The following is a 23,782-nucleotide window of genomic DNA, read 5'->3' on the forward strand; positions in this document are numbered from 1 at the left end:
TCACTCCAGCCCATGAACCCCTGGACAGTGTTGCCTTCTCAACCTGCAACCTCAGTTGAAAATGATTCTGATTTCTTTATGTATAGCAAGTTTACGTTGCTCAGGCCAGAGATATTCAAAATTGGAGGCATTCCCAGGTACCCTGCCCATTTCATCTGACTACTTATAGTTCACTGAGATAATTAAACAACAAAACAGTGTTACTCCAGATTCCATCTATAGCCCTTCATGTCCACAGACTACGTCTACCAAGATCCAAGTTGCCCTTTAGATTAACTTAATCTTGTCAGTCTAACAAACTAATTCCCTTCTCTCCAGCTACTCTCTTTCATTTCTGTTTCATTCTTACTCGATATGTTCATGACTTTTATGTTACCATACTATTACCAGTTGTTTTTTGTTTTGTTTTGCTTTGTTTTTCTTTAAATACCATAGGTATAATTCATAGTTTGAATTTATTATCCCATTTTTATTCTTCTTTCTTTAGAAAAAGGGATAGACAAAGGATACTATAGTATAGGAGCCAGACAGATCCGGCTGGAGGATAAGGTAAGTGCATGAAAGCTTGCTTTTTTTTTTTTCTGAGCAATGATATCTGATCTAGAGACCTGCAAGATAGTATCTTGGCATGATTTACTTTAGAATTACAGGGCTACATAATAATGAATAATATCCTAATTTTTGTGAGGGAGTTGATGAAGTATCATGTGCATGTTGTTCAGCATTAACCATTTGCCTGCTATGCAGTCTTTGTTCTTGATTGTAAAAGGAGCTGCTTTCATGTTGAAGTCAAACCACACACCTTGTATACAAGTGCTGTAACTGGCTGGTGTTTGTCACACAAGAATTAAACAGAAATGTTAGTGACAGGAATTTTTGTGAATAGCAACAGTTGACATCTCAGTTATAAATCCTGACATTCTTTAATGTTTACTGCATTTTTTTCCCCCTGTGTAATTTGCACATTTTCTGCCCCTCCCTCACTGTCTTGTCTCCAGGAATATGTTCATCTTTGATATTAATTAGAGTTACTTAGCTGTGTGCCCACAGGCCAAAGCTCAGTGAGGCTCTATTGTCTTAGATCTCTTCCAAACATCCTCCAGAGCTTTTTCCACTCAAGTGATAACAAAAATACAAGTTTGCTCAAAACTCAGACTCTATTTCTCTAACAGTGTTTTGGTCAGCTCTCCTACCAGCCTCTAAAAGTTTATGTCCCTCCAGCAGGGTACTTTGTGTGGGCAGGAGCAGCACAAAGGCTTTGCTAGGGGGTTGTGATGTTGGTGAGACAAAAGTCCATTTGAATTTGGCATATCCACTGCCTATTTGTATCCTTGTCTCACTCAAATTTGTCAGGCAAATTGTCTTTTCATTTTTTTCTGGGGAAGTGAGAGAAGAAGGAAAGAGGAAGCAAACTTCTCATAATTCTTAAGAACAGTGCATCTTGCCAAAAAGCAGAAATTGAAATTAAACTAATACAATCTCTTGCCTAATTTTTAATGATCATTGCTAGGACAACATTGGAAATATGTGACACTGCACTGTCAAAGGACAGATTTTCTTTGATTATTAGTTTTCTTGTTGAGTGTCAAAGAATCAGCCTCACAGAAAAAGACATTATTTGAGCTAACTTTTAAAGTGGATTGGTCCCTTGTGCAGTCATAGCCATTCAAAGTGAAAATGGCTTTCATTCAGATTGCCTTACTCACTTTGAAAGAGATTAATTGCTCTCTGGACTCTGTAGTAAATTCATACCATTTCTTTATTCAGATTTCTTGAATGTGCATATAAAGAGAATCCCCCAATACAGATTGAAAATTTAGCAACATAAGTATCTGTGATAACAGTTGAAGTGCTTTGAGTAAGAAATACTGCTGGTATTGTAAATACTTCTGGAAGCAGAAGTTCATAGTCACCTGACTGTTCCATATTTATGAAGAGAGGTGAGAAGGTTTTTAGTGTGTTTGACCTTGGTCCAGCTTTAGCACAATGTGCTGTGGATTTCATCAATTTTATTTCAAAGCCTTATTTAGAGTGCTGCAGAGGCATCTTGGTATAAGAAGGGGAATATTACAGGAGATGTAGGAAGTGCTGCAGTGACTGATCACTGTTGCAGATACCTGCTTGTGTTCTGCCTTTAAATTAGGTGTGATCTAAATAAAGTCAGTGCAAACTCAAGCCATTAGTGGGCAAGACCAAGCTGCTCGTTTGTTTGAAGAATTAAACTTTAAATTTTGCATGGGAACTGGTGATTTCCCACTCTCTCTACTTATTCTTGTGCAGAAAACACTTGGAAAAGAATAAAAATGTGTCAAGTTGTTCTCATGAGCCAATCATTGCAGCTTTCTTTTTGTTCTCAGACCAAACTGCAAATGTAAAATAAAAGTCAGATTCAGAGGGAACCCAGGGAATTTGATCTTGCAGTTCAAATTATCATTCTTTCAGGTGTACAAGGCTTCAGTCTCACATCTCTGCTAAAAAAGTAGACATGGTACAAAAAAGGGCAAATATTTGTTGTGTTGGTTTGCTTCAGGTTTTGGTGGCATAAGTTTGGGGTCCTCAGTATGTTTGAAGTTCTTTTTGTATTTGCACATTTTTGGCACATCAGGCTAAAATACACATTTACATAATGAATACACAGTTAAGCTTCCCAGCTATCTCTGTTTTAATGGGACAGTAGAAACTACTATAACCTGCTGTCAAACTGCTTCTCCTAAATTATTTTCCCATATCTCATGGGCTCTCCTTCTCTAATAGTTCACTGTAGCGCATAGCAGTAGCTGCTATGTGCCCGAATGTGAAACAATATCAAAATCAAGAAGGACAAGCTGAGTTTCAACCTCTGAGGAAAATAAATGAAGCAAGGGCACGTCTGACATCAGGCTCCAGATGGTCGTGAAAAATGATCCCCCTCTTGGAACTAAAAAACCTTTGGGATCAACTCCTTTGCCCTGGAGAAATTATTTTAACATTCAGTCACCCAGTCTAGTGATGGCAGGCTCCCAAAAGAGTGACACATCTGATAAAAGGACACATTTTTGGATAAAGGCCAGTTGGTGCAGACTGATAAAAATGCAGTGTGGATTTCAGAATTTTATCTGCCTAAATGAGTTGTATCAATAAGCAATGAGGACACCTCTGGTCCAGAATGATCTTCCTCACCTGCATTTTGGAGCTAATTTGTTTTATCTGTCTCTCCAGAAGTGAATCAGAGTGTAACAAACCCGTTGAGAGCTGTGTGTTGTTCTGCATAAAGCCATAATAACTCTTTTTGCAAAGTGAGGGAGAGAGAAGCACACATTTCCGATGATTAAGATTAACTCCATTCCCTGGGGAGGTTTGCTGTTATTTCATTTAAAACATTACATTTGCTGTACAGAAAGGCAGAGGTGAAGATCTCTGAAGGGGTTTCTTCGTGATAGGTAGAAGCTTTGAGGCAAAAATATTTCAAAGACACAAAGATAATAATAGCCTTTCATTCATGTGGCATGAGAGCACTGCCTGTAGGCTCTCTTGTGTGACCAAACAGGTTCCTTCTGGAAGTTTGAAGTAGCAGGGAAGAGGTAAGAACCAGTTAGTGGAGGATAAAGTGCCATGCAACTCCAGCAGAAAGCATAAAAAAAAAATCTACTCCTTTTTGCCTTTAAGCATTGCACAGCTGACTAGAAACCGGTAAAATGCATGGTGGCAGCTCTCAGGCAAAAAAATCCAATATCCCTTTTGGCAACACCAACACTGTCCAAGGCTTCACTCCTCTCACTGACATGGCATATTGCACAGTGTGAGTTTGCCTGGAATACTTTTCAACCTGTTTTTACTTGAGTAGGGCATAAAATTCTTATTTTGTTGTGGCCAATGTAATAAGCTAATGTGGTTCTTTTCACAAAAAAACCCACAGAGATGTTTGGAGAAAGAATGGGGCTTCCTTCCCAACACGTGATGTGTGCCATTTGGCTGACCCCTCCTTCAGTTCCATGGCAGGGTTTAATTTTATATTGTGGTATGTAGCCATTGACAGATCCTTTTGAAATGTATTAAGAGGGAGACTGGTTCCAAGATGATGTTCTAGAGCTGGCATTAGTTTCTTTTCAAAATTGTAAACTAATGCTTCTTTATGATGAAATGAATATTCTTTCTTCTCCTTTTATTTTCAAAATTAGAAACAAAAATCATGGTATGTTATGTCAAACTGCACGGCAACCTATAAATAAAAACAGGAGAGAAAAGAATCTGCAAATGAAAGGTTAGAAAGGACAGCTGGGTTGTCTTTGAAAAAGAAATCTATTAGGTATTTTTATAATTATATGGCAGTCTTTTTTATGTGGTATTTACAGTTATGATTTACATCCATATTACCATAACTATTTCCATACTTATAGACAACATGTGATAATGCTGAGAGCCAAAAGCAACCATTTGGTAGCATTTAAAAAATGTAGGAACACTAAGAGAAAACAGGGCAGTAAAGCAGAACCCTTCTGAGTTTTATCCATCTTAATAATGCGAGCCAGGACAAAAATGTCATCCAACATAAACAAATGTAGAGCTTGGATTGTGGCAGTAAACTCTCTCTTTACCAATTTAAACACTCATTTTTTAGTTGGGAGGTTAAAAGATGGGCTCAGAGAAGAGTGGTAACAATGGAGAGATGGATGTTGGTGAATCTAATTCCCGTTGTGATTACATCAGGAGTCATTAAATAGTAAATTATTTATCATGGCAGTGCAGTACCAGTGTGAAGGGCTGGTAAGAATTTCCATTCTAAACCCCTAATTTGTGAGCAGGATGATGGGCATAACTGAAATGCATTTAAAAAAAAAAAAAAGGAACAAAAAAGAAAAACAAAAGCTGAAAATTGGTGCACAGTGAGTTGGTTGCAATATGAGCATGCTATACTTTTGAGGTTTCAAGAATATGTCTGAAATAAAACTCTATGTCAACCAAACCATGTTTTGGTACCAAGGTGTTTGTGGGTTGTTTTCCCCTAGTTCCTTAAAAATGGAGTCATTCCATAACAGAAAGCTTTTCAGCAGGCTGCTTGCCAAAAGGATGTTGTGTGGATTTTCTTAGGTCAGAGTCTTATCTCATTTACTCTGAAGCAGTCCAGCATAAATCCATTGACTCTGTGCCAAAAGCATGATGTCATTAAACTTTTATTTTTAATCTGTTGCTGAATTAAATCAAAACAAACAAAAAATTAAAGTTCTGATGCCTCAAGCCAAATTGTGCTTCCATGTATGCTAGTGAACTTACTCAGGATTTATGCAGGTGTAAATGGCAGCAAATTTTTTAAATGGCTTTAACAAAATTCCATCTCCTGTGTTCACACCCTGCTCATCAAGAGCAAATTGACAAGAGATGAGATGAAAGCAGAAATAGGGACTCAAACATTTCAGAATGACTCTGAGTGAAATAATGTTTTTCACCTATCATGACTACGGGAATCTTTGTGGTATGCTGGGTATTGTTGAACTGAAATTGTGCTCTTGTACTGGAATATCAGGATAGGCTTTTAATTTGCAAATGAAGTAATGAAAAATTAACTGCTTGGATTTCAACCACAGAACTTTTCTAGTCTGCTACTGACTCCTCGGTGCAGAGAGGAACTATTTCAGTCCTGAATTATTCTCACTGTTTGGGATGCGTTTATGATGCTCAGATAAATCTTTTTCAATAAAGTTGAGTGAGAAAGGCTGGGTTTGAGCTGCTTGGTTTTCATGGTAATTTCTGGAGGATCAGGAAAAATAAGAGCTAATTCTGATACCCTTTCAAGTAAGAGAAGAAGTTCATATATTCTGAGGCATAATGGAAAGAATCCTCCCTCAATGCTTCCCTTATGTTTTCTGTTGTGGAACTTTATCATATGTGGTACTTGGTAGCACCCTCCTATTATTAAGGTTCTACACCACTTTCCGTTACAGAGCTCTATTTTCAGTTCCTTCCATCTTTGTCAAATTCCAGCCATCTGGGCTGAAATTCTTGGAGGCAGATGTCTGCCTTGAGCTGAGATCCTTTGGAAAATTTGTATGTCAGATTGGGTCATCTTCTCTGTATCACAGTAACCTGACCCACTGTACGGATTTTCCCAAAAGTAAACATAAAAACATTGATGGAAAACACTTGAGCTTCTTCTAAATTTGAGCAAGAAAATCAGACAGAATTGCCAGTCTTGAGTCCCAGATGCCTGATCCAAAACATAGTGAACTCATCAGGAAGTTTTCACATGGATCAGGCCCTGATTTTTAATGGGTGAGGGAACAGAGAATTTTGCACAGTGAATGTTTGCCAGGACACAATTCACCATAAATCAAACGTTAAAGAATTCCAAAGCCCAGTAAATGAGCAGGCAGATGGCAGTGTCTGCTCCCCAGGGATTGCACTTACTGGGATCCAGCCCCAACAGTTTGATCTTATTTAGACCAGTCTCAAGGATTGCTCTGATTAGGCACTTTCTTCTCTGCTCTCTTGGCTGAAACTTCACTGATGGGAGAAAACTCCTCCATCCAACACTGTCCAGGACACCTTGGGGTGTGCAGGGCAGGGGTTTTACAGCCAGATGTGGCAGAGCAGCTGGAATCAGATGGATTCAAAGCTTCCCTTTAGTAAGAAAAACAGAGTCACTTGCAGAAGAAGACCAAATGCTCCTGGAGAAGAGCACGTGGAGTAACTGTGAGCCCCGAGGGAAAGAGAAACACCAGAGTGACTTAGGGCTGCTGGGAAATACCACATCCTTTGGAAGGGAGCTGTTAGAACACTGGGAATCTAATCCATATTGATGCACCCAGCTGTTTAACCTGCAGGAAAAAGGTCCTGGAAGTAGCAGAAGTGATGGAAAAGGATGTGGAAGAGGAACCCTGTCCATGCCTTCCTGTTCTCCATCTAAACCTTCCCAGCATCACGGTTGGGTTTAATCAACACAGAGGAAAGGATTCTGAGCTTGGAGATGGTGATTTCCCTTAAGTTTTAGAGAAATCAGTGCCTGGGTAGAGGACAGACACTCTGGAAATCCCCCTGCTCCCAGAAGAGTCTGCAGTGTGAGTGTGGCTCATCTCAGGTGCCATAAAGTCCAGCCACAAATGGAAAGGAGTCACAGCTCTGCTGATTCTGTTGCTTATGATGCAATAAAGTAATTTATTTACCATTTCTGGGTGAAAAAGAAATATTTTTAGAGCACTTTTGAGATTTTGACCTTTTTTTTCTTATAAAAAGTCACATCCTCCCATAAAGAGCTTTGACCTGAATGTCCAAAGAATAACAGACATCAGATCAACTCTAAATATTTTTATTCTTTTTTTTTGTAATTTCTAATAGGTTATTCTAAATAAATATAATGTTCTACATGAGCCTGGGCCCCAAATCAACATACCTTTAATTAGCAATGTGAAAATGGAGTATTTTAACAATCCTCTTAAAAAAAATTTTAAAAGTGTAAATTCATTAAGCCTGCCTTTTCTTATAAGCAGTGTTTTAAAAAATGTGATTTTCTGATGGAAAAATAAGACATTTGAACACTTTCTGCAACCTCCAATTGTTGCAGATGTTAAGCAATTTAATTTAGAAAGCTTTTTTCAAAAATATATTCTGTAGCTTCTCTTTGTTGGTTATGCCTGTGCACTTCAAGTGCTGCCCTTCTTACATCCAGATTGAGAATATTTTTTTTTAATGTTTCTCCATCTGAAAATGAAAATTTGTTTCCAATGGAACATTTTTTGAGAAAGTGTCACATTCATGTGTTTTATATCATGCACTGAAGGAAAGTGATTCCAGTTTTCTGCTTCAGAAGAGCTTTCTGAAAATGAGAATTGGGATGAAATATGCTTGATTTTCTGAGCATTTCAGCTGAACAGGTTTATTTCTAATTCATTTGTATGATTGAATTAAAGATGTTACAGCATCAGAGAACAAAGATCAATTTTCTTATAGGAAAAAATTTATTTTCCTCAAGTATTTCTTACCTCTAAATTAAAAAAAAGCTGTTTCACCTACCACATTTTTCAATAATTTATAGGGCAATTTTAATGCTATTTGAATGCCATGTAATATTGACCTCTAATTTCTCTTGATCAGGGAAAGTACAGTGAAAAAAAAACCAAACCAGATTTGTATTATTCAAATAATTCCAGATTAACACTTGGTCTTCTGTTTCATGCAAGAGCTGTGGTGCTGAGTCAGAGCAAGCATCTGTTTAATCATGGAGCTATTCATCCACTGATAGCAGCTGTGGGATGGACTAACTCAAGCCTAATTTGCTATAACTGGTCTCTGGATGTTTGCAATGGATTATATGTAAGAAGCAGTATGAAGAAGAGTGCTGTACAGGGCAAGTTACAAGATGACAGCATTCTGTGAAAGAAAAGTAAAATAAAAACCAGAAAAAAATCTCACCAAGACACTGCAGTAATGTGACATTCCCTGATGTATTGGCTGCATCTAGGGAAGAGAACTTTCACACAACAGAAAATTCATATAAAGGACTTCATATAAAGGCTCATGAGGTGAGGGAGAGAAAAACTGAAAAACTCTTTTTTCCCCCTGTATTTACCACCAGCTTGTCCTTTTCAATGCATAGCTTTGAATTTTATGGAGCAGGAAAAAAACCAAGCAGGTCAAGAATACATACTTCTACAGCATAATTACTCTTCCTACTAGTAAATAATGTAGATAAATTAAAACAATATTTTTCCTGTTGAGAAGTTTGGGTTTTCTGGGATGTGTGAATAAAGCACATGTTAACCAATGTCTCTGTAACACACTGCAGTCCTTTGAGACTAGGAGGAGTGGGTTTGAGCATGAGAACGAGAGGTGGTGCAGAGTACCATGATCTCTTCTGATCATGTGGGGACAGTGCTTAGTTTATCACAGGCTTCATCCTCAAGTTTTGCATTTTTATCCAGTGTCAGAATATAACTAAATATTGTTAAATCACTGAGTACTTTACCCAGGGGTTTGTTCATGGCATTGTATTTGAAGAATTGTGCTTTTCTTCATTATGAGCAAATGTTTTTCCCAGGCAAAAATGCCCATAAATTGTGTGCTGTCACAATAGGCCAGGGCCAGCATTCTGAATTCTATGGCTGTGATGCCATAAAATGCCTTGGGAGCACGGGGTTGTTCAGCTTGCAGGGGACCTCAGGAGGTGGTGTAGTCACTGCAGCATCCACTGTAACTGCTGTGGGTCTAGCACCTTGCTCCAGGAATGCTGGGCAAGCTGCAGATGGACAAACAAACACTACAGATGTCCAGACATGCTGTCACAGAATCACTGAGTTATTTAGCTTGGAAAAAATCTTCAGGATCCTTGAGTCCAACCTGTGTCAGATCTTGTCAGAGGCACCAGAGCACCAAGTGCCATGTCCAGGACTTCTGGGACACCTCCAGGGATGGTGATTCCACCACCTCCCTGGGCAGCCTCTTCCAAGGCTTGACCACCCTTTCTATGAAGAAATTCTCTCTGATGTCCAACCTGAACCTCCCCTGGCACAACTTGAGCTGTTTCCTCTTGTCCAGTCCCTTGTTCCCTGGGAGCACAGCCTGACCCCTACCTGGCTGCACCCTCCTGTCAGGTAGCTGTAAATAGAGATAAGATCTCCACTGCTTGCTCTGGTTTAGGAGGTATCATCAAGGACCAAACTGACAGGTCTATATTTGCTTCTGAGACCTGTAGCCTAGGGTTAAATGGCACATGCAGAACATAGAAGTGTATTGGGCCTCAGTGTTTTCAAAACCTGCTAACTAGAAAAGCTGAAAATTCAGTCACATTTTTTCTTCTGAAGAACGCTAACAAAAATAGGAGGCTATAACTGACTTTCAGAGGACTTTTTCAAGAAGTGAAGGATTCAGCAACGCATATAAAGCAACTTTAACAGGTGTGGAATACAGCCAAAACAGTGTAATGTGAAATGTGGGATAGTACAGGACTAGGCTGTTGCTGCCAGGTCAGTTGGTCAGCTGACCAGTTCTCCATCTGGATTCAGGATCTGGCTCACTCAGTTGACTTTCCTCTTCGGGAACAGAGATTGCAGAGATTATCAGCAATATTATTACAAGTCTCCTACTACCCTGTGTGTTTCTTAAGGCTTACATATTTGGAGTCATGCAGTTATGGAACATTAAAGAAACTCCCCAGTCAGACCACTCCTGGGACTCCGGCAGTGGCATTCCCAAGATCAGAAGAGACTTTCTGGGACTGAAGGCCCTTCCTTGGCTCCAGTGACAGATGGCTCTCTGCCTGGCTCCATACACACGCCCCTCACATCACACCAGCTTTGCCATGACAGAGGTGACACAGTCCCAGATGTCTCATTCCATAAGGCCATTTTCTCCTGGGGCAGTAACACAGAAATATCCTCAGCTGGTGCCTCCAAGGAGGGACCCCGGCAAAGGAATCCCTTTTGGGATTTTACCCCATCACAGTCTCCCTGTGACCAGTCTTGGACTTCCTCCCAAGTCTTCAGCTCCTGCCCCCATCTCTGTGTCCATCCAGCTCGCTGGCACCACTGGTTTTCATCTCCCTTGTTGTCCAAAAGGTCGGCAGTTCCCGGTTGCTGCAGTGTCTCAGTGTCCATTCAGCTGTCTGGGTGTCACCTGCCTTTGTGTCCCTGGTTATCCCAAAGGTTGGCAGCTCATCCTCTTGTCCTGGGCTCCCACCCTGAGCTCAGCCTGTACTTCAATCTGCATTTAAATCTGCATCTCAAGCTGTATTTCCATCTGCAGCTTGTGAGCCCAGCTACCTGCACCAGATATGCTCCTCAACAGTGAGAATTCTTAAAATTGTTTACTTCTAGCCCTTGCTGTGGAGATACCTTGAAAAACAGAAATGCTGAAGCCTCAATCTCCCAAAAGGAAGAGGATGAACAAGAAATGCAGAGCACGTATTTAAAATGTTAATCTTTTTACAGTATTTTAACTGTACTGACTGTAAGTAGCTGTTGCAGACTCTGGTTTATATTCCTACACACTGTCCAGGAGAGGCAGAAAAAGCAGCTGAAAGGCCAAGTCAATGCTCGGAACTAGACCACCCTGGCCTCTCTGCCCCCATAAACTTATTGTCTCCTTCCTGCCCTAGGGAAGTTTTGCAGAAGTTCTGGTCTCTCCCGAGCTCTGCCATTAGGACATACCCTAGGAGGCAGCAGAAGCCCACATTCTTTCACAGCAGCTTAAAACACATCAAAGTCTTTAACTTTCCTCCTCAGCCTTACCAGAAGATGCCTGTTAATGTCAGATTTGTTACCGCCTTCCAAGGGCTACGCAGCTTTGCACAACTTGTCGCTATAAGGTATCTGCAGTTTCTGAAGCCACCAGCAGCAAGTCTTGCCTGTGACAGGCTGTGCCTGGAGCTCATACCAAGACTGAGTGGGTGCCATGCAGTGAGCATTTATATCTTTGTGCAGTGATCAGTTTGCCTCAGGATTTCCAGCCAAAGAGGAGAAATAGTTGCTTTCTCCACTTTGATTTCAAAGTTTTGTAGTGCCATAGAAAGAGGATGGTCCTTGATGAGTGCCCAGGAGCTGAAGTCCAGAAGTCTTCTCCTAGCAGCACTTCATGTACCTGAAATTAGTCTGGGCAAGCCAGGTAGAAATCATTTTTCGAAGGGCAGGACTACATCCAAAGAGCATGCTCACCATAAAGCCAAATTTGTAAGTATGATTACCATATAAATGAGATATCCATCTTCAGAAATGAAGGGCTGGATAGGCAAGGCCACAGTAGTGCCCTCAGGACATGCATTTCTGTGCCCCCTTAGCTCTGACCTCTCCATTCACCCTCATCATTAAATTACTGGGCCTCTGCCCCAGGGTAAAAGCATCAGTGCAGCATGGGGGAAGATGTCTGGGAGGTGAGGCCAGGATAGGGGGCAGGAGCAGGAGCTTGGGAAATGGTAGCTTGATAGAGGAGAAGGATGGAGGTGAAACAAGAAGTTGTTCTTGCTGGATGTGGAAGTGGCAAACAAATTTGATTTTCTTAGAGGATTTTGGAGTCTGAGCTCAGAATCTGCTTCAGACCAGGTGGCACTGGAGTCTGGTCTTGCAGCCTTGCATGGCTGTGCCTTAGGCAGCATTTTTTTTGTATGTGTTAACTGGGTGTGCAGTAAACATAGAGAGATCTGACTGATATTTTGTAGTTTTTGCATCTACATATTTTTTTTCCTGGCTACATTTTACGCATTCTGGACCCCATTTTTAGAGTCTAAAAAGAACTTTTAGAGTCTAAAAAGAACTTTTTTTTTTTTTTTTTTTTGAATTTCTCTAGAAGTACTGAATATTCCTATTATTTCTGACTGGAGCTTTTGTTAGGTACTATCAGTTCTCCTATTGCAGCACATTCTAAACTCACTATTCAGATGGAAAAAACTCCAAAAGAAGACAGTACATATGATGTTGAGAGCAAATTTATTTCTAACCCCAGCTAGCAGGGCTTTTATTACAGGGATCATTGCAAGGGGGTCAGATCCTGGAGTCCCAATGAGTTTTACCCTGAGGTGGGATTGCAAAAATAGACTTCTGATCCTGTGGTAAAACATATCTGCTTGGGGGGTAAGATACTGAATGGTGACAGGAACTGCTGTAAAGCTAACACAACTTTAATGTGTGGGGAATAGAGTACTCCATATGCTGCTGTGTGATTTCCTTCTTTGGCTTGGAAGGCTAAAACACACTGCTTGTATTTGGAAGGCAAATTACAACCCCCAAAATATCTTCTCTGAATTTACTTAATTTTACTGGCTAGTTAAGCAGGCTGACCATAGTTCAGACTGTAGTACAGATTATGTCATTCAGCAGAAAACTGTCTTGTGTGAGCAGAATTTTGTTTCATTTTATTATTTTTTTTTCCTCTTCTTTCTCCTCCTCCAAGACTATACATACAAAGGGAGGTCACAAAATAAAAATAAGCTGTAGCCAGTGAAGTTCAGGGTTTAAAATAAAAAAAAAAAACCCTTTGTATACTTATTAGAATTTCTTGTTAATGAGGTCATTTATGTCAGGGCAGGAAATGTACAAAATAGCACAGGATAAAAAAATCTAGACACTATAAAACACGCCAACAAATTTGGCACACACATTACTCCCTTAATATTCCCCCAATGTAATCTATAGATTCCACACATGACCACGCTATGTTTATGTATGTAAAATCTCCTATATGCAGCACTCATAAGAGTAGCCATTTTACTAGTGGGAAAAGATTATTGTGGTCTTTTTATATACCATATAGGTTTACTTAGAGTGAGTCCTTGTAGAAGAGTGCAGAACCATGAAAAACTGTTAAAACGTCATGATTATATTAATTTCATACTTAAAGGAATACTTCACTTTAAGTTATGGCTCCAAAATTACACTGCTCATTCATGATGGTTTTAATGTATAATTGGCTGCCTTCAAAAATGTCACAGTAGGAGGGAAAAAAAAAGTTCATTTTCCTTGGCGTATATACTGTTGCTATTCCTGTGTTCATTTGGCTTGGCTCAGGGAACCAAATGCTGCAGTCTGAAATAACTTTTTATGTGTTGACATGTGCATTTAACTAGAATAAGCAGGCAGAGTGGACCAAGTTTGATTCAGCAAGGAACAAAATATATCTTGTGTTGCACCTTTTAATGTGTCAGCCTCTGTTTCTTTCTCTTTTTGCCATTGTCACAGCATGTGTGGACCTCTGAGCTGCACCCAGCCCCTACACAAAGACCAGGCAGAGAGATAACACCAATGGGGGGAGGAGGGCAGAGTAAGAAGGAAGGATGGAAAACATAATATTTTGAAGAAAAATATGGGAAGGGAATTAATCTGTTAAGATTTATTAGCAAAATTTATTTAGCCTGTTGTTTTCCAGAGCAAACGGATCTTTGCTGCTTTGTTGACTTTCCCTCAGTGTGGCCTCAGGAGAGGCCTCTCCAGTCCCACACATACAGAGAAGGCTTCCTGAACCTTCACCTCGTGTTCACCCCCCTGGCCTGAGTCTTGGTCCTTTACACAGTTGATTTGAGCTCCAGGTCCTGGATTTTGTCTGACCTCTAAATCACGGACCACTGACATCTGTGTTTGACAACAAGCTCCAGGAGCAAGGCCGTGGTGCTGCACGGCAGGTGGGGATGTGGAGCTGTGTGGAGCCGCGCTGTGAAGCACCTTCCCCTTGTGTCCTGTCTGCTCCCATGTCACCCCAGCACACAGCTGGGTGGCAGGAACCTGCCATGGCGTGGTTCACTGGGTTGTCACACACCTCCTCTGCAGCTGGGGTGTTCCTCAGCTCACAGGGATGTCCCATAGTTCAAATTGTGGTTATGGCACCTGGCCCTTACACAGAGAAAATCCTAAACTCTCACAGGACTGCAGCACAAGGGAACACATAAGGAGAATCCCAAGGAAATTTTGTAGGCAGTCACACAATTCTGAATGTCTGTCTTCTGGATCATTACTTTTGGGGAGAAAAAAAAACACTCTTCTGTACCCACCACTGGACAGTCCCATGAGGCTGCCAAATACCCTCAGAAGAACAGACGGCTGTGCGCTGTGAGAAGTCTTTCTGGGAAGCAGAAGTTAAGGATCAGCAGTGGGTAGGACCCTGCTAGTTTTGCAAACTAGGCAAAAAAGACACCTTATTAGGTTGTAAACAGGAAACCTGGGCCAGTTTAGTGGAGGTTCTTATCCAGGACCACTCCCTAGATGACCTCAGGCTCAATGTTCTTGTCAAGATGAAAATTGTGACACGCCCTGTTCCTTGCATATTGTTGGGACCTGCTCCTGACCACATCGCAGCAGGGCTTTCTGCCTTGAGCACATGCAGATTTGATGTGCAAAGACCTAGCGGTCAGTAAGGAAAAAAAAGTCCAGGTAAAAAATTAAGGATATTTAGGAAACTTAGAATCCTTCACTGAAGTCTACTGCATCAGTGTGACAGCCTATGATAAAGCACCAAAATGCTGGGATTTGTGGGCTTTTTGTATCATTGTGTCAGTCTTGCAATGTTTTAGGTAGATGTGTTCTACATGACAATCTGTTGTTCTTCCAAATGAGGACCTCCGTGATTAAACCACAAAGAGACATTTATGTTTGTGCCTAAGTGTTTCCTAACAGTTCTTCTGTTCCCTCAGTGGAAACAAAGATGGACATAACAAGCTGGTTTTTGATATCTGCAGATTTTATTGACTTTTCTCTGTGATATACCTAATACTGGGGGGGGGGGAAATGATCTTTTGTTATTTATGTGTGTTGACCCACATTTACTAAAAAAAAACCAAACAACCAACAAATCAAGTAAGACTTGAACTGAAAATGCTCAAGAAACTCAACCCTGAAGTCCTTGATTCATGTTTCCCTCCATGCTCAAAACTGCCATCTTCACGTGAGGAAGTAATAACCAGTTTTAGAATTAATCATCTATTTTTTTTATTTTCTGTCTTGTTTTTTTAATCTGCCCTGAGTTGGAGGACAATTATCACCAATTTGAGCTGTTTTATAAAACAGCTTTGTAATGCAAAGCCAAATAGATTTTGGCTTCTCTGTCACTGGGGGAAGTGAGTGCTCAAATACAGTATTTATTAGCATTAAAATACTATTTTTTACACCTTTTTGTGCAAACATGCGTTTTACTTCTCAGCTGTCTCCACCCTCTCACCCCCGAGGCATTAATGAAGTTTGTTGTTCTCAAAATAGCAGTTCTGTTTGGAATATCTAATTGCTGGGTTTCTGTTGTGGTGCTTAGGTCAGAAAAAGTCCTGTAAAAAGCAGCCCGTGTGTCCCAGCCTCAATGGGAACCTATGTTGCCCTTGGGGAGCCTCGAGGGCACTGTGGCTGAGGATCTCAGCTCCCTGTTTCATTTAGACCTCTCTGGGACAAGCAGCACACACTCAATTGATGTGCACTGTAAAAGGGCTGCTGGAACTGAATGATTTATTTATTGATTGATTCTATATTTATTTATTGCCAGTGTCAAAGAAAAGATTGTGTTTGTGGGTTTTTCATCTTCTTCCAGGTGCTGCCTGCACACTACACTGAAGAAATATTTCCCCCTCTAAATGCACTTGTGCTGACTGGAGCTGGATCTTCACAGGCAAACTGCAATGCTGCTGCTCCTACAATGTCATAATATTTCATAGGTCATTTATAAATATTATTGCCAGGACAAATAAATTTCTTCAGAGTACTTAGTCTACTGCTAATAAATAGTTTATTTAAGCTTGTAAGAATGGTGACATTTCACTTGGAATATCCTTGGCCTCTTAAAAACTCTTAGTGCAGAAAAGAAAAGGGGAAAAATAAACTGGAAAAAATATGCAGCAGATCTTTCGATATTTTATTCCCTGTGTTTTCACTTGCTTAAAAGAGCCTTCTTGTCAGACTGCATGTCTCCGTGCGAAGATATTACAGGGTTTGATTGATGTGGATTATTTAACATCTTATTTAGTAGATCATTCTCTCTTTTTTTTCTCTTTCATTCCCTTATCTCTTTCAGAGCTGCATGCAGCTGAAATACTGCTTAAGCAGGTTGCCTCTCATATCAATAGCAGTAACTAAATTCCTTTTTCCACTTTCCCCTTTTAGGGTAAATATTATGGGCACGGTGGTGGCATTTTATTTGTTCATTTTTTGATGGCTTGGGGTAGGTTTAGATTTACTGTTATTATTCATCTTGCTCTTTGGTTAAAAAGGCTGGGGTTCAGATGGATTTTTAATAGTGATATGAAGACACAGACCAGAAGGGGGGAAGGCTTAATTTTTGTGGTGGGGTTGTGTGTTGTTGGGGGTTTTTTGACAGCTCAGCAAAAGTGTCAACTCTCAGCATTTTTCATTCAACTGCTGAATTCACATCAAGAATAAATGCTAAAATTTTATTTCATGTGCTTCCCATAAATGTGTCATTTCATTCAGGCTCAGGAGGAGGTACAAAGCTGATGATTTTATTTGTGCATGTGTGGGAATGTTAAATTTCTATTGCAGTCATCGAATATGGAAAGAAACATAATGTTCCATTGAAAACCTCCAAAGATTTTTGAAAACAGTCCTGTTTAAAAATTACAACCCATGGAGTTCTAGAGATGCTTAATACCTCTCCTGGCAGAGTCCGTGCCAGTCTCTCTCAGATGACAGGCAAACCTCAGCAAATTCAAAATATCTATGGAAGGGGAATAATTTTATACTAAGGGAGTTAGCAGGTACTTGGTCAAAGACTTCTGGTGTAAAGAGCCTGGAAAATTTTGTGCATACCTCAACCAAATCCCACCTAAAACTGGGAGGAATGGAAACAAATTTTGCATGTGCTCTTCAGCTGACAAATTACAGGGTTTCCAAGAGCAAAGCAAGAAATTCTCTGCACTTAGAAGTTTATGGCAACACAGGTGTGCTCTGCTGCAGACTTTGGCCTGCACATGATTTTGTCATTTAAATAGACTGGGAGCAGAGCAGAGCAGATCGGTTCTGACTTGGATTTCTTGGTTCTGAATGAGTTTCCCCTCCTTTCATGGTTTCTGCCTCAGAATACCATGAGCTTGTCTTTTTAGTTATCTGTGTAGGAGTTTTTTTGTCTTGTTTTCCTGTTTTCTCTTGGAAAACACTAATCTCTCAGCAGTGTTTTCATTCACTTCCTTCCACAACACATTTGTTCTGAACATTCCTCTTGATCCCAATGCACACCAAGGATGGCATCAAAAGGCAAAATAAGAACTTCCCGTGATCTGTCAGAGCAAGTATCTGAATTAAAAGACTCTAAAAAGGCAATCTGTTTTCAGCCAGATTTATACAGATGAACAAGAAAAAAAGGGCTTTGGGTCCAGTATTCAGTAATATGGCAATATAATGTGTGTGGATCACTTTGAGAGAATTTGCACAAACATCCTCTGAAAATTTACTGTACCTTTTTATCTTCCAGCTCTGAGGAAGAGTACAGGAAGCAGGGAAATGTCTCCAAAGCATCAACACTGAAACAGCTTCAGTGGTAAAGCTTTAGGGTGGTTTTTTTTGTGCAAAAATCTGGGCTCTTCTGCATCCAGGGACAGATCTCAGTGTATCTGGGTGTGCAACATGAGAAACCTCTATGCTGATTCCTGGCAGATCTGCTCATGTTTTCCACTCAAAATTGAAAATCTTGTCCCTCATTCTCAAATGACCCCACAGTTCCTGGAGGGGCCACAGCTCAGCCAACCCTTGTGCTGCACCTGCATTGTTTGCTCTCCGAGGAGGGGGCAGGCAGGCAACACAAAAGACTACTGCAAACAGCAGAACTGCCTTGCAGACATATCTTTCCTGTTTTCCAGGGCGGGGTTTATTGCAACCACCTTAGTCCCCTTCCTGACTGTGTTTATGTAGGCTGGAGACCCTTGCAGGAACGCAGGATGCCTTCCAACTGTTGGTTTTTTATCTTTTCTCTGGTCTTCAGGCCATGCAACAAGCAGCATAATACTTCATATGTGTGTTTAATATCAGTGGAGTATTTTAGTTTGGACTTTTTCCTTTATGGGCTGCATCATCATCATCATCATCATCATCATCATCATAATGATAATACTACTACTACTACTACTACTACTACTACTAATAATAATAATAATAATAATAATAATAAAATTTTCAGATTTTAACTTCCTTCATAAAACCCCTTGCTTGCAGCAAGCTGCATTCTGCTCAGCAAAACTGTCAAAATTGACAGATTCAGCTTTGATCATAGTAACAAATCTGTTTGACCCCAAGTTTTCAGAAGTGTCCCTTATACATAAGAGGGAAAAAAATTAATGCGCTTTCCAAAGGCAAACTCCAAAGCTTTGGAAATTGATGCTGTTGCATGTGAACATTTTGACTATTGCTGACCCTTGTTGAACAAAGCAGCTTGAAATTAAATTGGGTATTGAACACAACAGCTCCTGGAAAATAACTTTTGTGTTCCCAAAGGGTGTAGGGAGACAGGTAGTTTGCAAAATGACTGTTTAGCCTATTGACATACATAGAGCTAATTGTTTAGATTTCAATGATGTAACCAAAAGAGTGAGATTTTCAGATGAGCAGGTGTTATAACTTGTGTGTGTGGTAGATGTTATCAGCCTGAAACACTACAGATATTTAAAACTGCAGAATACCATTTCCAGCTGTGCTTCAGAGAAATAACTAATATAGAGTGGTCTTCAGTTGTAGGAACCCAGTTGGGCCTGGAGCCAGGCTCTCACCTGACTGAGATCAGAGCTGATGGGACTGAGCTCCTAGAAGCAGCTGTTTAGGGTTTCACTGCAAATTGTCAGAAGTCCCAGAGCTGGAGAATTTTCTTGGAAGTTCTCTTGTGTTTATCCAGAAGTGGAGAAGGTGTCTCTGCCTTTCAGGTATCTCTCAGATGACTTGGTTTAAATTTGACACTCACCTTTCACAGAGCTGACATCAAGTGGGATGCATCCTTTTTTTTCTTTATTTTGTTTTTTAATTGTCTGTCCACGTTGCTGGTTTAAGTGAAAAATCCTCTTATTCACCCAGAGAAGAGTAATATTTTTCAAGATAGTAAACCAACAGTATAAATACCTGTAGAGCCAGAATCTTAACCTCAGGGACAGCACAGCAAAAGCAGTTTAGAACTGCTCTCTCAATCCTTCATCAGAACAGTGCTTTCTTTCTTTCTCTGCGTTTTTAATAGACATCTCAAGTTGAGATGACTGTCAGCACTTTATTCTGGTAAGACTCAGTTTTACTAAATATATATTCTACATTTGTAGCTATAAATATATACAGATATAGAGTATACACTTCTGGTAGGAAACCATTTCTAGTTCATTTTCTGATTCATTCAGTATGTGTATATTGCTTTAATTACTTTTTTAAAAACTTTTAATTTGCATATGCCCAGTTGTGAGAAATCTTGTGACATTTTACAAGAGTCTACTTTCAGTTCCTGTGCCTCGGTAGCTGATGAGTTCATTTCTGTAATGTGGGTCTCCATCTTGGTTAGGGCACGGCACTGAAACTGAATTCTGCGGTTCTGGAAGCAGACTCTTATGCCTGGAGGCAAAAATAAGTGATCTTTAAAAAAAATATCAGACTATCAATATCCCATTTAGATAATTAGTTGATTATAGACAGAAGGGGTTATGCAATGAAACAAGACAAGAAATAAAATTAGTCAGGTTAAGGCTATTTTCATTTGCCCAAAGAAACATACATCCGTGGAAGTCAGTGCTACATAGACTATCAAGTGGAAGAAGTTTGCAGGATTAGATGCTTTATGACTAGCTAGAAGACATTATTTAGCCTTTTCCCAAAACCAGACATATGCCCCATGCCTATCCATGCCTCAGAGCCTGTCTAACATAATGGATTTAGAAAGAAATTTCTGCTGTGGCCAGCTCATCCCCTATAACTGTCCACTAATAATGCTGTCACCTCTCTGTGAGACATCTTTTTATCCATGCCAGATGCTAAACCCTGTTTTCCTTTGCAAAAAAGCACCTCACAAGAAAAGCCAGAAATGCCATGAGACTAAAACTTCTCTTAAATTCAGGATAAGCCTGCCAAAAACAAAGTACCCTGAATTTCCATTCTGTAACTGAGAGCTGTCACTGAACAACAGAACAGTGGGTGTAAAAATGTGTTGAAGGGTGCAGGAGCTTCAGCTGGGTTTCTGTGTAGCTACAGGAACTACCTAAAGTAGAAACAGGCCAGCATAACCAAAACAACCCTTGGTGTTAAAAATACATTGCTGGCTTGAGCTTTTTGTATAGCAGAACAAGGAGGACAATACCCTTCTGAAAAAATATAACTCACTTTCAACCATTCGAACAAAATCATTAACCAGATTACACATACATTTAGCCAGTGATTCTTTAGGCTTCTTTGAAGAATCAGACCCTTGTGTGTGTGGCTTGTGAGGATCTGAGGGATGTGGTATCTGTAAGGGTCCTATTCAGAAGACAACTGGCTATCCTGAGGTCACAGTGAATATCTAAGATTTCTGTGTCTAAAATTGAGGTTCAGGCAGTGCTGGAGTCCTCTCTACCCATGGATTTCTACTCCTCCAGAAAGAGGAATGGCAGGGAGGCTGGACAGGTATGGGAACCTGAACGCAACACTGCTAAACTGTTCTGTTTATTATCTTTATCAAGCAGTTCAATTTCCAGTGTTTTGCGGAGTACTTCAGCTAGAGAGAATTTCTCTCAGAAATGCAGCTTTCCCTTTGCAACTCCTTTCCAACACACACTCTGGCACAGTTAAAGCAAATCCTCTATAAGCTCATTCAGTGACCCCCCCAAAAGAAAAAAAATCTTTGTTAACAGAGGGTTAAAATTGCCCAATGGTTTCTCATATCTTTCCAAAATTCCTTGCTCAGCAAAACTCATTCCCTTGAAAACACAGAAAATGAGGAGACCTGGCATGAATCAGCAGAACATTAACTGTGACCCCCTGGAAGTCTCAGTCCCTGGAATTACTGGCATTCTCTCCAGATGGGTTCAGTGCAGTAGGTTTTTCTGAGCCTGATGCTTCATAACAGCATGTGCTATCAGCAGGAAAGCTGCAATCTGCATTTGTTTTTATTTTGCTTGAGGTTTTTGGCAGTAGAATCCCTGCATTTTAAGCAGTCTCAGAGGGATATTTTGATAGGAATTAGAAAAAGATATTTTAGCTAGCCATCCCTATTCTTTCACTGCAGTCAGTTCTCTGCCTGCAGAGAATGTAAGAGCAGTGTATGCCTTACCTGGGCACTTCTGGAAGTTCAGACATTTGCCCCTTTCCCTGTCATCTCTATTGGATTTTAGCACACTTAGAGGGAAGAATACACTATTGTCAGGCTCCTCACACTTGCTGACTTCAACAGTCATGACATCACCTCTTTGCACTCCTGTTTTCCAGCCCCAACAGGGAATGTTATCCATTCCATTCCATCCATGATCCCCCCCAGGATCTTGTCCATGATGCCAGAAAACTACAGTGTACGCTAAATACATTTCAAGGTCTTTTAGGTACTTTAAAATCACCCCAATTTCAGCCTAAATTTCTAGGCTTTCCACTTTAGTTATGGCAAAACTGGAGTTCTATTACAATCAGCATTTCTCCTCTGTTAAAATATGAAGCAAAAAGCAGTACAGTTTCTGCTCTGTTTCCTTCAAAATATTTAATTGTTTATAGGCTATGGTGAAGCTGCTTTAAAGCAACCTCAGTAGATATTCAGGGGAAACAGAGCTGTGAAATCCTGTGCAACAACAGGCCTTGTGTTTGAAAATATTCAGATTCTCACAAACTCAGGACATTTAAATTGATAATAAAGGCAAAAATCTGTAAGAAAATTCTGTTTCATCTCAAGTTCTTGTATGTGTAGTTTACAGGAGTAGTAATTTCAGGCATAGTTGTGATGTTTCTTGAAGTGAGGGCACAGTATCAGCCCTTTAGTTCCAAAATGGAGCATTGCCAGATTCTTGAGTTTTAGTGCTGATATTGGTAAATAATGTACAGTTTTTGGCTAACCATACAGGTACAAATTTGTGGGTTAAACCTAAAAAAGCAATACCAGCACACTGACAGGAATTGATTCAAATGTAGATTCTCATAGTTCTGCTCCTGTTCCAGTCTTTCAGGCTGAAATGAAAGCTCAGAGCCCTTATGATTGGAAGCAGAGATTTATGGTTAATTATAGCATTTCCCATGATTATATGTTTGTGCTTCAGTAATTGCTAGATGAGGAGGAACACTGAAACAATTTTAGGGCTAGTATATTGCTCTACCAAAAGATATACCTTCAGATATCTCAGCATGGGCCCTTCCTTATTTCTTTATAAGGAAAAATACATGGCAAAAGTTCCACTCGTCTGGTCCTTCAGAAAGGTGGTGGCAGGAGACTAATGCATGGGCCGGAGCTTATCTGGCTCTATCACTTCGACCCACTCCAGGAGTGGTTCACATCCCAGGAGCAGGATGACCTGAGGTGCAACTAGAGCACTTGCTCTACGGCTTTTTGGCTGTCAGTCTGCACTCTGAGGAGACAAGGATGAGAGGGAGGTCTTTTGCATGGGGTAATAGAGGATTTATTGCTCTGGGGAATCTTGGGGGCAAAAGACAGAAAATGCTAGTGTGCAACAGCTGAAATAGGGAGGCGGTTCAAAGGGAGGGTAGAAAGCATCAGCTAATCAGAGATATCCTGGGGAGGGTAAAAGACAGGGTTCACAAAATCATCATCCAATGAGGGAGGTAGGGGGGGAAAGTTGGGTCACATGGACTAATCAAGCATCGAAGTTTAGGGGATTTCTGAAGTAGAATTCCAGGCATGTGGTGGACCTAAGACAAGATTGACAGGAGACTCAGGGTAGATTGACAATGTGGGGTGAGAGGATCTCAGTTGGACCAAACCATCAACTTAGGTAATAACAGAACATACCATTAACAAGAAACACTGCAACAGGAGACAGTGCTACTTCTGACTCCACTGCTTCTGTCCCACACCTTTTCTTTTACAGACAAGTCTATCAACATCACCATCTGAAAAACAGCAGTGAAAAATGGTCTGGGGTGAACAATGAGCTCAGCTTATCCAGATCATCAGTTCTGCAGGGATCAGACAAAATATTTGACCATCAAGAGCACAATAGATTTGTCACACACAAATAATATAGTCAGGTGCCAAAAATTCTGATGCTGTACATCATAGAGTCATGACATGGTTTGACTTGGAAGGGACATTTAAAGATCATCCAGCCCAGTTTCCCTGTAACAAGCAGGGACATCTTTAACTCAATCAGGTTGCTCAGATCCCCCAGTCTTTGCTTTTATAGTAAATCTGCCCTATATTCCAAATGTATGATTGCACATTGCAAGATAAGTAACAGGCTACTAAATTC

The 23,782-nt window shown here is 40.3% G+C and overlaps 1 protein-coding gene across 1 annotated transcript in view; it reads left to right on the plus strand.

Moving 5' to 3' along the window:
• The window catches only part of LOC107204210 (potassium voltage-gated channel subfamily KQT member 1-like), a 481,393-nt gene that overhangs the window by 286,453 nt on the left and 171,158 nt on the right, over window positions 1–23,782 (plus strand). Inside the window, 1 exon segment of the mRNA XM_033514697.1 lies at window positions 488–549. Coding sequence (XP_033370588.1) covers window positions 488–549 — 62 coding nt within the window.

The sequence above is a fragment of the Parus major genome, chromosome 1A, assembly GCF_001522545.3.
Source record: "Parus major isolate Abel chromosome 1A, Parus_major1.1, whole genome shotgun sequence".
NCBI classification, from domain to species: Eukaryota; Metazoa; Chordata; class Aves; order Passeriformes; family Paridae; genus Parus; species Parus major.